At 39.9% G+C, this 17,678-nt stretch overlaps 1 protein-coding gene across 1 annotated transcript in view; it reads right to left on the bottom strand.

Annotated features, from left to right (window-relative positions):
• Window positions 1-17,678, bottom strand: part of GPD1 (glycerol-3-phosphate dehydrogenase 1) — a 241,569-nt gene that overhangs the window by 110,824 nt on the left and 113,067 nt on the right. Inside the window, exon 6 of the mRNA XM_053708353.1 lies at window positions 4,481-4,714. Within this exon, the coding sequence (XP_053564328.1) occupies window positions 4,481-4,714 (234 nt within the window). The remainder of the gene's footprint in view (window positions 1-4,480; window positions 4,715-17,678) is intronic.

Below are 17,678 nucleotides of genomic sequence, written 5' to 3'. Positions count from 1 at the left end.
ACGTTCACTTTCCACCCATGCGACCTCAGAAATGCCAGAACTATCTCTGTATGAGACTTGGCAATTTGAAAGCTTGACGCCTGTATCAGGATGTCGTCTAGATACGGAGCCACCGCTATGCCTCGCGGTCTAAGAACCGCCAGAAGTGAGCCCAGAACCTTTGTAAAAATTCTCGGGGCAGTGGCCAACCCGAAGGGAAGAGCTACAAATTGGTAATGCCTGTCTAGAAAGGCAAACCTTAGGAACCGATGATGATCTTTGTGAATCGGTATGTGAAGGTAGGCATCCTTTAAGTCCACTGTGGTCATGTACTGACCCTCTTGGATCATGGGTAGGATGGTCCGAATAGTTTCCATTTTGAATGATGGGACTCTGAGGAATTTGTTTAAGATCTTTAGATCCAAGATTGGTCTGAACGTTCCCTCTTTCTTGGGAACCACAAACAGATTTGAATAAAATCCCTGTCCCTGTTCCGTCCGCGGAACTGGATGGATCACTCCCATTACTAGGAGGTCTTGCACACAGCTTAGGAATACCTCTTTCTTTATCTGGTTTGCTGATAACCTTGAAAGATGAAATCTCCCTTGTGGAGGAGAAGCTTTGATGTCCAGAAGATATCCCTGAGATATGATCTCCAACGCCCAGGGATCCTGAACATCTCTTGCCCACGCCTGGGCGAAGAGACAAAGTCTGCCCCCCACTAGATCCGTTTCCAGATAGGGGGCCGTTCCTTCATGCTGTCTTGGGGGCAGCAGCAGGCTTTCTGGCCTGCTTGCCCTTGTTCCAGGACTGGTTAGGTTTCCATGCCTGTCTGGAATGAACAACAGTTCCCTCTTGTTTTGAAGCGGAGGAAGTTGATGCTGCTCCTGCCTTGAAATTTCGAAAGGCACGAAAATTAGACTGTTTGGCCTTTGATTTGGCCCTGTCCTGAGGAAGGGTATGACCCTTGCCTCCAGTAATGTCAGCAATAATTTCCTTCAAGGCAGGCCCGAATAAGGTCTGCCCCTTGAAAGGAATGTTGAGTAATTTAGACTTTGAAGTCACGTCAGCTGACCAGGATTTAAGCCATAGCGCCCTACGCGCTTGGATGGCGAATCCGGAATTCTTAGCCGTTAGTTTAGTCAAATGAACAATGGCATCAGAAACAAATGAGTTAGCTAGCTTAAGCGTTCTAAGCTTGTCAATAATTTCATTCAATGGAGCTGTCTAGACGGTCTCTTCCAGGGCCTCAAACCAGAATGCCGCCGCAGCAGTGACAGGCGCAATGCATGCAAGGGGCTGTAAAATAAAACCTTGTTGAATAAACATTTTCTTAAGGTAACCCTCCAATTTTTTATCCATTGGATCTGAAAAAGCACAACTGTCCTCAACCGGGATAGTGGTACGCTTTGCTAAAGTAGAAACTGCTCCCTCCACCTTAGGAACCGTCTGCCATAAGTCCCGTGTAGTGGCGTCTATTGGAAACATTTTTCTAAATATAGGAGGTGGGGAAAAGGGCACACCGGGTCTAACCCACTCCTTGCTAATAATTTCTGTAAGCCTTTTAGGTATAGGAAAAACGTCAGTACACACCGGCACCGCATAGTATCTATCCAGCCTACACAATTTCTCTGGAATTGCAACTGTGTTGCAGTCATTCAGAGCAGCTAATACCTCCCCAAGCAATACACGGAGGTTCTCAAGTTTACATTTAAAATTAGAAATCTCTGAATCAGGTTTCCCCGAGTCAGAGATGTCACCCACAGACTGAAGCTCTCCGTCCTCATGTTCTGCATATTGTGACACAGTATCAGACATGGCTCTAACAGCATTTGCGCGCTCTGTATCTCTCCTAAACCCAGAGCTATCGCGCTTGCCTCTTAATTCAGGCAATCTAGATAATACCTCTGACAGGGTATTATTCATGATTGCAGCCATGTCCTGCAAGGTAATCACTATGGGCGTCCCTGATGTAATTGGCGCCATATTAGCGTGCGTCCCCTGAGCGGGAGGCGAAGGGTCTGACACGTGGGGAGAGTTAGTCGGCATAACTTCCCCCTCGACAGAACCCTCTGGTGATAATTCTTTTATAGATAAAGACTGATCTTTACTGTTTAAGGTGAAATCAATACATTTAGTACACATTCTCCTATGGGGCTCCACCATGGCTTTCAAACATAATGAACAAGTAGGTTCCTCTGTGTCAGACATGTTTAAACAGATTAGCAATGAGACTAGCAAGCTTGGAAAACACTTTAAAACAAGTTTTCAAGCAATATAAATTTTTTTGAAATAACAGTAAAAAAATGCAGTTACACTAACGAAATTTTTACAGTGTATGTAATAAGTTAGCAGAGCATTGCACCCACTTGCAAATGGATGATTAACCCCATAATACCAAAAACGGGATAACAAATGACAAAAACGTTTTTTAAACAGTCGCAACAACTGCCACAGCTCTACTGTGGCTATTTACCTCCCTCAATGCGACTTTTGAAGCCTTTTGAGCCCTTCAGAGAAGTCCTGGATCATGCAGGAAGAAGCTGGATGTCTGTGTCTGTAATTTTTGCTGTGCAAAAAAACGCCAAAATAGGCCCCTCCCACTCATATTACAACAGTGGGAAGCCTCAGGGAACTGTTTCTAGGCAAAATTCAAGCCAGCCATGTGGAAAAAACTAGGCCCCAATTAAGTTTTATCACCAAACATATGTAAAAAACTATTAAACATGCCAGCAAACGTTTTAAAATACACTTTTATAAGAGTATGTATCTCTATTAATAAGCCTGATACCAGTCGCTATCACTGCATTTAAGGCTTTACTTACATTACTTCGGTATCAGCAGCATTTTCTAGCAAATTCCATCCCTAGAAAAATATTTTAACTGCACATACCTTATTACAGGAAAACCTGCACGCTATTCCCCCTCTGAAGTTACCTCACTCCTCAGAATATGTGAGAACAGCAAAGGATCTTAGTTACTTTTGCTAAGACCATAGAAAACGCAGGCAGATTCTTCTTCTAAATACTGCCTGAGATAAACAGTACACTCCGGTACCATTTAAAAATAACAAACTTTTGATTGAAGAAATAAACTAAGTATAAAACACCACAGTCCTCTTACGACCTCCATCTTAGTTGAGAGTTGCAAGAGAATGACTGGATATGGCAGTGAGGGGAGGAGCTATATAGCAGCTCTGCTGTGGGTGATCCTCTTGCAACTTCCTGTTGGGAAGGAGAATATCCCACAAGTAATGGATGATCCGTGGACTGGATACACTTAACAAGAGAAATAAGTACTAAGTGTGCATGACTTAGTAATTAAAACCTAGGGAAAATGTTATCTTATTGTTTTTAGAATCTTTGCACAAATAAGTTACCATATTAAAGTATTTGTAAATGTAATTGTTCCCATTCTAAAAAAAAATTAATTAAGAAAACATAAAAAAAAACATTAAAAAAAAATACATCTCACATTTTCTTTCTTTCATAATTTAGAAAGAGTATACAATTTAAAACAACTTTCCAATTTACGTCTATTATCAAATTTGCTTCAGTCTCTTGACATCCTTTGTTGAAAAGCATACATAAAAAGGCTCAACAGCTGCTCATTGGTGGCTGCACACAGATGCCTCGTGTGATTGGCTCACCCATGTGCATTGCTATTTCTTTAGCAAAGTATATCTGAAGAATGCAGATTAAATAATAGAAGTAAATTGGAATGTTGTTTAAAATTTTATTCTCTATCTAAATGATGAATGAATACATATTTAGGGTCCCTTTAAAAAAATGAGCTAACTACTAATATCTTCAGAAATCTATAGAACAGCTATGATAACACCACAGTTGTAGATAGGAGCGCCACGCTGCTACTAAAGTTAATGTATACTATAACAGCACTAAAACTCTATATGGTGTGATTCACTTCTAAAAACATGTAAGCCCCAAAATAATAAAATAAAATACAAATGTGTTAGGCCACGCCCATCATACGTGACGGTTGACACAAGCGTGTTAGTGGTAACGGCAGTACTGGAGCCGGTTTTTACAGAGCGGCCGTTTTTCCAACACACACTGTCTCTGTCTTTGAGAGATCATCAGCCTCTTTTTACACTACGGGCCAGTATTCATCATACTCTGTGTGCCTCTTATATCTGTATCTGAGACTTATAAATGGAAAAGTAACGCTTTACCCTATACTACCTACTGTGTGGACGCTGAGGGACACGGAGGAGTGTGCTACACCTGCGGCTCTAAGGACGATATCTTTCAATATATGCTAAAACATACCTCACATGTTTGAGGTTATCTCTATGAGTGTGCATCTTTTATGAGCTTTTATTAATAAATTGATACTTTTAACTACTGCACTTAGATTTTCTGTGAATTTTGGTGCACTGTGTCGCGTTCCATTTGCTCTGTTTTTTTCAGATATATTTCTTACATACTAATATCTTCATATACTAGAAATTAACTTTATATAAGAATTAGAGAATTCTTACTTTTCCAGTTTTGGCAAAGGCTTCCCCGACTTTCCTGTTCCTGCCACCATAACATGTTGTGATCAGGTCGGCAACACCGCAGCTTTCCAGAAAAGTAGCAGATGTAACAGGACCGGTGCAAAACAGCTTGGCAAAGGCGATCATCTCCATTAGCCCCAAACGTATAACGGCAGCTTTTGTGTTATCACCAAAACCAAGGCCGTCACAGAAACCGGCCCCAACGGCAACGATATTCTGACAAGTAAAAGGAAAAATCATGAAGCATTTATAGATAACAATAGAGTTTTGATGAGAAATACAAGGCAAATGCTTTGCTCCTGGTCTGATAAATTTGGGTTTTAGTAATTCTCTGAGATAATCAGAGAGATGAGCTACTGATGCAGTGTTTTTATGCTGATGATTACTTTGTGGTACCTTTGTAATTAGTCATTATCTGCATAACAACAAATTGCTGTGCAGACAATGTAACTGTTTATAGGACTTTCAACATGAATTTAAAGGAACATTCTAATGCAAAAAAATGACAATCTATATCATTGTAGTATGTAATTTTTGTATTTGTAAATCTAAGTTACCGAAATGTGTAAGACAAGAAAAGTGCTTGCTGCAGTAGACTGGAATTTTTGTATTGTCTTGTATCCATAATAAATTTATATCATTAAAGCGCGCTGGTTTTCTATATCTTACTACTATATATTTAACCCCCACAAAGTCCAGCTCAGCAGCTACAACCATTGCAGCTCCCCTTCTGGAAACCACCTACAAATACAACTGCTGCATTTCAATTTGAAATAGAAGCATTGTTGAAATATACCTCCATTAGCAAAAATGCTTCTAATAAAAGTTAGCACTGTTTTTTCTATGGCATACGCACATATCCTGTGAGGGCCATGCACCAATATTCAAACACCATGTCTGATCAGATAACTGGTAGCTGTGTGTATTGCTTTTGTGAAGAAGTCATTTGTTTTATATAAGCCACTACCGAATCTCTGAGAATGTGCGGTGCTTGAATACTGGTCCACAGGCCCTCACAGCTTATGTAAATGTGCCGCAGAAAACCAGTAAGAACTTTTTCTAGAAGCATTTTATCTTATGGAATTGCAAAAATGATTCTATTTCAAATTGAAATGCACACTAGCAAATTTAAATTTTGACCTTTCTATCCTTTTAACACATTTATTTATTTATCAAGTAGTGAATGCTGCAATCTACCCCCAAAGTAGATTAAGAAGCAGCGGTCGTAAGGTTGCAGACTGAAATCATCCTGATTAAATACAATCGGGATGCTTGACACCCTCTGCTAGCAGCCAATTGGCTGAGAATGTGCAGGAGGTGGTACTGTACAAGCATTTCACTATTTTGGGTCAGTGTTTTAACTGCAGTAATTTAAAACAATATTCATGGCTAAAACCCCACATCATTAGGTGGCCATGCAACGAAGTTGCAGGACAACCTATTGTTATTGTCAAGATTATTATTAGGTGGCCATGCAACGAAGTTGCAGGACAACCTATTGTTATTGTCAAGATTATTAATTTTTTTTTTATTATTATTATTCTGCCACTTTTTTCAAGTGCTTATAAAAACAACAGCATAACTCAAAAACTCATGAAACTTGGCACAATGCTAAAGATCTATGCTGTGCATAATCCTATGCAAAATAAATCTCATAGGTCATGTGATCTAGCAGCCATATTGCTTTTTGCGACAAATTTCGACAACCGCTTGAAAATCTTCTTCTCCAGAACCGCTTATGTTACAGCTGTGAAACTTGCTGTGTGTACTGCTGTATTGACCTAGAATAAAGTTTGTTCAAGAGAAGTGATTTAGTCACATGACCTAGCTGCCATTTTGAAATATGCGAAAATCTTTAAACATCTTCTTCTCTGCAACCGCTAAGTGCAATGAAGCGCAATTTTGCACATGTGCTCCTTGCAAGGTCCTCTACCAAGTTTGTTCAAACTGCGAATTTTCCATAATAAACATAGCTGCTATGAGCCATTCGCCTTTTTATCGCTGTTTAATTGCGTAAATTTGCACTTTATACATTATGTTTACACTATTTAACTATATTACAGTGTAGCAGACACATGAGTACACATAGTCATGACCCCCTAAAGGCAATATTGCAGTAAAAATTCGCACTGCGCAGTCGCGTTCTTGAAATAAAACATTTGCAAATTTTCATAAAACTTCTGCAAATTGTAGAGGTCTATAGTGAGCATTAGTATGTGCAATTTGAAAGCCCTACAATGCATAGCTTGACGGCCATTTTGTTTCGTATACGCGGTTTTTAAAAACTACAAAAATCTTCTTCTCCGAAACCGCTTATGGCACAGACTTGAAATTTTGTTTATAGAGTTATCTTATGACTAACATTCAGATTTGTTCAAGAGAAGTTGATACGTCATGTGGTTTGGCAGCCATTTTGAATTGTTCAAAAATGCTTAACGATATTTTTAAATTAATAATAAAACAAAAACCGTTTTACAAAAATGCTTTATTTTTGCCATGTTTATTGACATCTATGGTAAGAACAATTGTGCATAATATGGAGGATGTATATCATATGATTAGGCAGCCATTTTGTTTTGCGCAAACATTTCGAAAATCTATTTTCTCTGCAACCGCTTATGTTAGAACTGTGAAACTAGCTAAGTAACCTTATATTGTGACCTAGAATCACAGTTGTTCATTTTAAAGGAATTGGTCACAAGCTGTGGCAGCCATATTGGTTTTACGCAAAAATTTTGAAAATGTGTTTTCTTTGCAAACGCTTATGTTAAAGCTGTGAAATTTGCTGTAAAACAATATCTTATGACCTAGAGTTACATCTGATCGTGATGAATGTATTGGTCATATGGCAGGGCAGCCATCTTGAAAAACACAAAATTTTCGAAAACAGAATTTATGTTTACCTGATAAATTACTTTCTCCAACGGTGTGTCCGGTCCACGGCGTCATCCTTACTTGTGGGGATATTCTCCTCCCCAACAGGAAATGGCAAAGAGCCCAGCAAAGCTGGTCACATGATCCCTCCTAGGCTCCGCCTTCCCCAGTCATTCGACCGACGTAAAGGAGGAATATTTGCATAGGAGAAATCATATGATACCGTGGTGACTGTAGTTAAAGAAAATAAATTATCAGACCTGATTAAAAAACCAGGGCGGGCCGTGGACCGGACACACCGTTGGAGAAAGTAATTTATCAGGTAAACATAAATTCTGTTTTCTCCAACATAGGTGTGTCCGGTCCACGGCGTCATCCTTACTTGTGGGAACCAATACCAAAGCTTTAGGACACGGATGAAGGGAGGGAGCAAATCAGGTCACCTAGATGGAAGGCACCACGGCTTGCAAAACCTTTCTCCCAAAAATAGCCTCAGAAGAAGCAAAAGTATCAAATTTGTAAAATTTAGTAAAAGTGTGCAGTGAAGACCAAGTTGCTGCCTTACATATCTGATCAACAGAAGCCTCGTTCTTGAAGGCCCATGTGGAAGCCACAGCCCTAGAAGAATGAGCTGTGATTCTTTCAGGAGGCTGCCGTCCGGCAGTCTCGTAAGCCAATCTGATGATGCTTTTAATCCAAAAAGAGAGAGAGGTAGAAGTTGCTTTTTGACCTCTCCTTTTACCAGAATAAACAACAAACAAAGAAGATGTTTGTCTAAAATCCTTTGTAGCATCTAAATAGAATTTTAGAGCACGAACTACATCCAAATTGTGCAACAAACGTTCCTTCTTTGAAACTGGATTCGGACACAAAGAAGGCACGACTATCTCCTGGTTAATGTTTTTGTTAGAAACAACTTTCGGAAGAAAACCAGGTTTAGTACGTAAAACCACCTTATCTGCATGGAACACCAGATAAGGAGGAGAACACTGCAGAGCAGATAATTCTGAAACTCTTCTAGCAGAAGAAATTGCAACAAAAAACAAAACTTTCCAAGATAATAACTTAATATCAACGGAATGTAAGGGTTCAAACGGAACCCCCTGAAGAACTGAAAGAACTAAATTGAGACTCCAAGGAGGAGTCAAATGTTTGTAAACAGGCTTGATTCTAACCAGAGCCTGAACAAAGGCTTGAACATCTGGCACAGCTGCCAGCTTTTTGTGAAGTAACACAGACAAGGCAGAAATCTGTCCCTTCAAAGAACTTGCAGATAATCCTTTCTCCAAACCTTCTTGAAGAAAGGATAGAATCTTAGGAATTTTTACCTTGTCCCAAGGGAATCCTTTAGACTCACACCAACAGATATATTTTTTCCATATTTTGTGGTAGATTTTTCTAGTTACAGGCTTTCTGGCCTGAACAAGAGTATCAATGACAGAATCTGAGAACCCTCGCTTTGATAAGATCAAGCGTTCAATCTCCAAGCAGTCAGTTGGAGTGAGACCAGATTCGGATGTTCGAACGGACCTTGAACAAGAAGGTCTCGTCTCAAAGGTAGCTTCCATGGTGGAGCCGATGACATATTCACCAGGTCTGCATACCAAGTCCTGCGTGGCCACGCAGGAGCTATCAAGATCACCGATGCCCTCTCCTGATTGATCCTGGCTACCAGCCTGGGGATGAGAGGAAACGGCAGGAATACATAAGCTAGTTTGAAGGTCCAAGGTGCTACTAGTGCATCTACTAGAGTCGCCTTGGGATCCCTGGATCTGGACCCGTAGCAAGGAACCTTGAAGTTCTGACGAGAGGCCATCAGATCCATGTCTGGAATGCCCCACAATTGAGTAATTTGGGCAAAGATTTCCGGATGGAGTTCCCACTCCCCCGGATGAAATGTCTGACGACTCAGAAAATCCGCTTCCCAATTTTCCACTCCTGGGATGTGGATTGCAGACAAGTGGCAGGAGTGAGTCTCCGCCCATTGAATGATTTTGGTCACTTCTTCCATCGCCAGGGAACTCCTTGTTCCCCCCTGATGGTTGATGTACGCAACAGTCGTCATGTTGTCTGATTGAAACCGTATGAACTTGGCCTTTGCTAGCTGAGGCCAAGCCTTGAGAGCATTGAATATCGCTCTCAGTTCCAGAATATTTATCGGGAGAAGAGATTCTTCCCGAGACCAAAGACCCTGAGCTTTCAGGGGTCCCCAGACCGCGCCCCAGCCCACCAGACTGGCGTCGGTCGTGACAATGACCCACTCTGGTCTGCGGAAGCTCATCCCCTGTGACAGGTTGTCCAGGGACAGCCACCAACGGAGTGAATCTCTGGTCCTCTGATCTACTTGTATCGTCGGAGACAAGTCTGTATAGTCCCCATTCCACTGACTGAGCATGCACAGTTGTAATGGTCTTAGATGAATTCGCGCAAAAGGAACTATGTCCATTGCCGCTACCATCAAACCTATTACTTCCATGCACTGCGCTATGGAAGGAAGACGAACAGAATGAAGTATTTGACAAGAGTTTAGAAGTTTTGATTTTCTGGCCTCTGTCAGAAAAATCCTCATTTCTAAGGAGTCTATTATTGTTCCCAAGAAGGGAACCCTTGTTGACGGAGATAGCGAACTTTTTTCTACGTTCACTTTCCACCCGTGAGATCTGAGAAAGGCCAGGACAATGTCCGTGTGAGCCTTTGCTTGTGGAAGGGACGACGCTTGAATCAGAATGTCGTCCAAGTAAGGTACTACTGCAATGCCCCTTGGTCTTAGCACCGCTAGAAGGGACCCTAGTACCTTTGTGAAAATTCTTGGAGCAGTGGCTAATCCGAACGGAAGTGCCACAAACTGGTAATGCTTGTCCAGGAATGCGAACCTTAGGAACCGATGATGTTCCTTGTGGATAGGAATATGTAGATACGCATCCTTTAAATCCACCGTGGTCATGAATTGACCTTCCTGGATGGAAGGAAGAATTGTTCGAATGGTTTCCATTTTGAACGATGGAACCTTGAGAAACTTGTTTAGGATCTTGAGATCTAAGATTGGTCTGAATGTTCCCTCTTTTTTGGGAACTACGAACAGATTGGAGTAGAACCCCATCCCTTGTTCTCCTAATGGAACAGGATGAATCACTCCCATTTTTAACAGGTCTTCTACACAATGTAAGACTGCCTGTTTTTTTATGAGGTCTGAAGACAATTGAGACCTGTGGAACCTCCCCCTTGGGGGAAGTCCCTTGAATTCCAGAAGATAACCTTGGGAGACTATTTCTAGTGCCCAAGGATCCAGAACATCTCTTGCCCAAGCCTGAGCGAAGAGAGAGAGTCTGCCCCCCCACCAGATCCGGTCCCGGATCGGGGGCCAACATCTCATGCTGTCTTGGTAGCAGTGGCAGGTTTCTTGGCCTGCTTTCCTTTGTTCCAGCCTTGCATTGGCCTCCAGGCTGGCTTGGCTTGAGAAGTATTACCCTCTTGCTTAGAGGACGTAGCACTTGGGGCTGGTCCGTTTCTGCGAAAGGGACGAAAATTAGGTTTATTTTTGGCTTTGAAAGACCTATCCTGAGGAAGGGCGTGGCCCTTGCCCCCAGTGATATCAGAGATAATCTCTTTCAAGTCAGGGCCAAACAGCGTTTTCCCCTTGAAAGGAATGTTAAGCAATTTGTTCTTGGAAGACGCATCCGCTGACCAAGATTTTAGCCAAAGCGCTCTGCGCGCCACAATAGCAAAACCAGAATTTTTCGCCGCTAACCTAGCCAATTGCAAAGTGGCGTCTAGGGTGAAAGAATTAGCCAATTTGAGAGCATGAATTCTGTCCATAATCTCCTCATAAGAAGAAGAATTATTATTGAGCGCCTTTTCTAGTTCATCGAACCAGAAACACGCTGCTGTAGTGACAGGAACAATGCATGAAATTGGTTGTAGAAGGTAACCTTGCTGAACAAACATCTTTTTAAGCAAACCCTCTAATTTTTTATCCATAGGATCTTTGAAAGCACAACTATCTTCTATGGGTATAGTGGTGCGTTTGTTTAGAGTAGAAACCGCCCCCTCGACCTTGGGGACTGTCTGCCATAAGTCCTTTCTGGGGTCGACCATAGGAAACAATTTCTTAAATATGGGGGGAGGGACGAAAGGTATACCGGGCCTTTCCCATTCTTTATTTACAATGTCCGCCACCCGCTTGGGTATAGGAAAAGCTTCGGGGGGCCCCGGGACCTCTAGGAACTTGTCCATTTTACATAATTTCTCTGGAATGACCAAATTCTCACAATCATCCAGAGTAGATAACACCTCCTTAAGCAGAGCGCGGAGATGTTCCAATTTAAATTTAAATGTAATCACATCAGGTTCAGCTTGTTGAGAAATTTTCCCTGAATCTGAAATTTCTCCCTCAGACAAAACCTCCCTGGCCCCCTCAGACTGGTGTAGGGGCACTTCAGAACCAATATCATCAGCGTCCTCATGCTCTTCAGTATTTTCTAAAACAGAGCAGTCGCGCTTTCGCTGATAAGTGGGCATTTTGGCTAAAATGTTTTTGATAGAATTATCCATTACAGCCGTTAATTGTTGCATAGTAAGGAGTATTGGCGCACTAGATGTACTAGGGGCCTCCTGTGTGGGCAAGACTGGTGTAGACGAAGGAGGGGATGATGCAGTACCATGCTTACTCCCCTCACTTGAGGAATCATCTTGGGCATCATTTTCTCTAAATTTTGTGTCACATAAATCACATCTATTTAAATGAGAAGGAACCTTGGCTTCCCCACATACAGAACACAGTCTATCTGGTAGTTCAGACATGTTAAACAGGCATAAACTTGATAACAAAGTACAAAAAACGTTTTAAAATAAAACCGTTACTGTCACTTTAAATTTTAAACTGAACACACTTTATTACTGCATATGTGAAAAAGTATGAAGGAATTGTTCAAAATTCACCAAAATTTCACCACAGTGTCTTAAAGCCTTAAAAGTATTGCACACCAAATTTGGAAGCTTTAACCCTTAAAATAACGGAACCGGAGCCGTTTTTATATTTAACCCCTTTACAGTCCCTGGTATCTGCTTTGCTGAGACCCAACCAAGCCCAAAGGGGAATACGATACCAAATGACGCCTTCAGAAAGTCTTTTCTATGTATCAGAGCTCCTCACACATGCATCTGCATGTCATGCTTCCCAAAAACAAGTGCGCAATAGAGGCGCGAAAATGAGACTCTGCCTATGATTAGGGAAAGCCCCTAGAGAATAAGGTGTCCAATACAGTGCCTGCCGGTTATTTTACATAGTTCCCAAGATTAAAATAATTCCTCAAGGCTATGGAGTATAAAATATGCTTATATATAAATCGTTTTAGCCCAGAAAATGTCTACAGTCTTAAAGCCCTTGTGAAGCCCTTTTTTCTCTTCATGTAATAAAAATGGCTTACCGGATCCCATAGGGAAAATGACAGCTTCCAGCATTACATCGTCTTGTTAGAAATGTGTCATACCTCAAGCAGCAAAAGTCTGCTCCCTGTTTCCCCCAACTGAAGTTAATTCCTCTCAACAGTCCTGTGTGGAAACAGCCATCGATTTTAGTAACGGTTGCTAAAATCATTTTCCTCTTACAAACAGAAATCTTCATCTCTTTTCTGTTTCAGAGTAAATAGTACATACCAGCACTATTTTAAAATAACTCTTGATTGAATAATAAAAACTACAGTTAAACACTAAAAAACTCTAAGCCATCTCCGTGGAGATGTTGCCTGTACAACGGCAAAGAGAATGACTGGGGAAGGCGGAGCCTAGGAGGGATCATGTGACCAGCTTTGCTGGGCTCTTTGCCATTTCCTGTTGGGGAGGAGAATATCCCCACAAGTAAGGATGACGCCGTGGACCGGACACACCTATGTTGGAGAAAATGTGTTTTTTTTTCCAAATGCTAATGTTAGAATTTTAAAAATTTCTATAAAGCTTTATATTGTGACTTAGCTGCTTGTATGCCATTGCAAAGTCGATGCGCATGGCCACCTCTATCTCTGCTTGCAGCTATATTATTATTTGTTATTGCTTGTATCATTATTATTTTTCCGCCGTTTTTTTCAAATGCTTATATTAACCACAGCAGAGCTCAAAAACTCATGAAACTTGGCACAGTGCTAGAGATCTATGCTGTGCATAATCCTATGCAACATAAATCCCATAGGTCATGTGATCTAGCAGCCATATTGCTTTTTGCGACAAATTTCGTCAAACACTTGCAAATCTTCTTCTCCGGAACCGCTTATGTTACAGTTGTGAAACTTGCAGTGTGTACTGCTGTACTGACCTAGAATAAAGTTTGTTCAAGAGAAGTGATATAGTCACATGATTTAGCTGCCATTTTGAAATGTGCGAAAATCTTTAAACATCTTCTTCTCTGAAACCGCTTAGTGCAATGGAGCGCAGTTTTGCACATCTGCTCCTTGCTAGGTCCTCTACCAAGTTTGTTCAAACCACGATTTTTCCATGATCAACATGGATGCTATGACATATTGCCATTTTATCGTTGTTTAAATGCATACATTTGCACTTTATGCATTATATTTACACTATTTAACTACATTACAGTGCAGCAAACACATGATTACACATAGTCATGACCCCTAAAGGCAATATTGCAGTCAAAATTTGCACTGCGCAGTCGCCTTCGTGAAATAAAACATTTGCAAATTTTCATGAAACTTCTGCAAATTGTAGAGGTCTATAGTGAGCATTAGTATGTGCAATTTGAAAGCCATACATTGCATAACTTAGCGGCCATTTTGTTTCGTATGCGCTGTTTTTAAAAGCTACAAAAATCTTCTCCGAAACCGCTTATGGGACAGACTTGAAATTTTGTTTACAGAGTTATCTAATGACTAACATTCAGATTTGTTCAAGAGAAGTTGATAAATCATGTGGTTTGGCAGCCATTTTGAATTGTTCAATAACGCTTAAAGATATTTTTCAACTAATAATAAAACAAAAACCGTTTTACAAAAATACTTTATTTTTGCTATGTTTGTTGACATCTATGGTGAGAATTATTATGCATAATATGGACGCAGTATATCATATGATCTGGCAGCCATTTTGTTTTATGCGAAAATTTCGAAAATCTATTTTCTCTGCAACTGCTTATGTTAGAACTGTGAAACTTGCTGTATAACCTTATATTGTGACCTAGAGTCACATTTGTTCATGTTGAAGGAATTGGTCACAAGCTATGGCAGCCATATTGGTTTATGCAAAAATTTCAAAAATGTGATTTCTTTGCAACCGCTTATGTTAAAGCTGTGAAATGTGCGGTATAGCTATATAATGTGACTTAGCAACTTGTATGACATTGCAAAGGCGGTGCGCGTGGCCACCTCTATTACTGCTTGCAGCTATATTTATTATTATTATTATTCCGCCACTTATTCAAATGCTTATAAAAACAACAGCATAACTCTAAAACTCATGAAACTTGGCACTATGCTAAAGATCTATGCTGTGCATAATCCTATGCAAAATAAATCTCATAGGTCATGTGATCTAGCAGCCATATTGCTTTTTGCGACAAATTTCGACAACCGCTTGAAAATCTTCTTCTCCAGAACCGCTTATGTTACAGCTGTAAAACTTGCTGTGTGTACTGCTGTACTGACCTAGAATAAAGTTTGTTCAAGAGAAGTGATTTAGTCACATGACCTAGCTGCCATTTTGAATTGTGCGAAAATCTTTAAACATCTTCTTCTCTGCAACCGCTAAGTGCAATGAAGCGCAATTTTGCACATGTGCTCCTTGCAAGGTCCTCTACCAAGTTTGTGCAAACTGCAAATTTTCCATAATCAACATGGCTGCTATGAGCCATTCGCCTTTTTATCGCTGTTTAATTGCGTAAATTTGCACTTTATGCATTATGTTTACACTATTTAACTATATTACAGTGTAGCAGACACATGAGTACGCATAGTCATGACCCCCAAAGGCAATATTGCAGTAAACATTCGCACTGCGCAGTCACCTTCGTGAAATAAAACATTTGCAAATTTTCATAAAACTTCTGCAAATTGTAGAGGTCTATAGTGAGCATTAGTATTTGCAATTTGAAAGCCATACAATGCATAGCTTAGCAGCCATTTTGTTTTGTATGCTCTGTTTTTAAAAACTATAAAAATCTTCTTCTCCGAAACCGCTTATGGCACAGACTTGAAATTTTGTTTACAGAGTTATCTTATGACTAACATTCAGATTTGTTCAAGAGAAGTTGATAGGTCATGTGGTTTGGCAGCCATTTTGAATTGTTCAAAAACGCTTAACGATATTTTTAAATTATTAATAAAACAAATACCGTTTTACAAAAATGCTTTATTTTTGCCATTATTATTGACATATATGGTCAGAATTATTGTGCATAATATGGAGGCTGTATATCATGTGATCTGGCAGCCATTTTGTTTCATGCGAAGATTTCACAAATCTATTTTCTCTGCAACTGCTTATTTTAGAACTGTGAAACTAGCTGTATAACCTTATATTGTGACCTAGAGTCTCATTTGTTCATGTTGAATGAATTGGTCACAGGCTATGGCAGCCATATTGGTTTACGTGAAAATTTCAAAAATGTGATTTCTTTGCAACTGCTTATGTTAAAGCTGTGAAATTTGCTGTGTAGCTATATATTGTGACTTTGCAGCTTGTATGCTTTGCAAAGGTGATGCGCATGGCCACCCCTATCGCTGCTTGCAGCTATATTTATTATTATTATTATTTTTTTTTTTATTATTATTATTATTCCGCCACTTTTTTCAAGTGCTTATAAAAACAACAGCATAACTCAAAAACTCATGAAACTTGGCACAATGCTAAAGATCTATGCTGTGCATAATCCTATGCAAAATAAATCTCATAGGTCATGTGATCTAGCAGCCATATTGCTTTTTGCGACAAATTTCGACAACCGCTTGAAAATCTTCTTCTCCAGAACCGCTTATGTTACAGCTGTGAAACTTGCTGTGTGTACTGCTGTATTGACCTAGAATAAAGTTTGTTCAAGAGAAGTGATTTAGTCACATGACCTAGCTGCCATTTTGAAATATGCGAAAATCTTTAAACATCTTCTTCTCTGCAACCGCTAAGTGCAATGAAGCGCAATTTTGCACATGTGCTCCTTGCAAGGTCCTCTACCAAGTTTGTTCAAACTGCGAATTTTCCATAATAGACATAGCTGCTATGAGCCATTCGCCTTTTTATCGCTGTTTAATTGCGTAAATTTGCACTTTATGCATCATGTTTACACTATTTAACTATATTACAGTGTAGCAGACACATGAGTACACATAGTCATGACCCCTAAAGGCAATATTGCAGTAAAAATTCGCACTGCGCAGTCGCCTTCGTGAAATAAAACATTTGCAAATTTTCATAAAACTTCTGCAAATTGTAGAGGTCTATAGTGAGCATTAGTATGTGCAATTTGAAAGCCCTACAATGCATAGCTTGACGGCCATTTTGTTTCGTATACGCGGTTTTTAAAAACTACAAAAATCTTCTTCTCCGAAACCGCTTATGGCACAGACTTGAAATTTTGTTTATAGAGTTATCTTATGACTAACATTCAGATTTGTTCAAGAGAAGTTGATACGTCATGTGGTTTGGCAGCCATTTTGAATTGTTCAAAAACGCTTAACGATATTTTTAAATTAATAATAAAACAAAAACCGTTTTACAAAAATGCTTTATTTTTGTCATGTTTATTGACATCTATGGTAAGAACAATTGTGCATAATATGGAGGATGTATATCATATGATTAGGCAGCCATTTTGTTTTGCGCAAACATTTCGAAAATCTATTTTCTCTGCAACCGCTTATGTTAGAACTGTGAAACTAGCTAAGTAACCTTATATTGTGACCTAGAATCACAGTTGTTCATTTTAAAGGAATTGGTCACAAGCTGTGGCAGCCATATTGGTTTTACGCAAAAATTTTGAAAATGTGTTTTCTTTGCAAACGCTTATGTTAAAGCTGTGAAATTTGCTGTAAAACAATATCTTATGACCTAGAGTTACATCTGATCGTGATGAATGTATTGGTCATATGGCAGGGCAGCCATCTTGAAAAACGCAAAATTTTCGAAAATGTTTTTTTTTTTTCCAAATGCTAATGTTAGAATTTTAAAAATTTCTATAAAGCTTTATATTATGACTTAGCTGCTTGTATGCCATTGCAAAGTCGATGTGCATGGCCACCTCTATCGCTGCTTGCAGCTATATTTAGGTGGCCATGCAACGAAGTTGCAGGACAACCTATTGTTATTGTCA

This window comes from Bombina bombina, chromosome 3 (assembly GCF_027579735.1).
Source record: "Bombina bombina isolate aBomBom1 chromosome 3, aBomBom1.pri, whole genome shotgun sequence".
Lineage (NCBI taxonomy): Eukaryota > Metazoa > Chordata > Amphibia > Anura > Bombinatoridae > Bombina > Bombina bombina.
The sequence above is the reverse complement of the archived record's forward strand: the minus strand, read 5'-3'. Positions and strand labels throughout refer to the sequence as shown.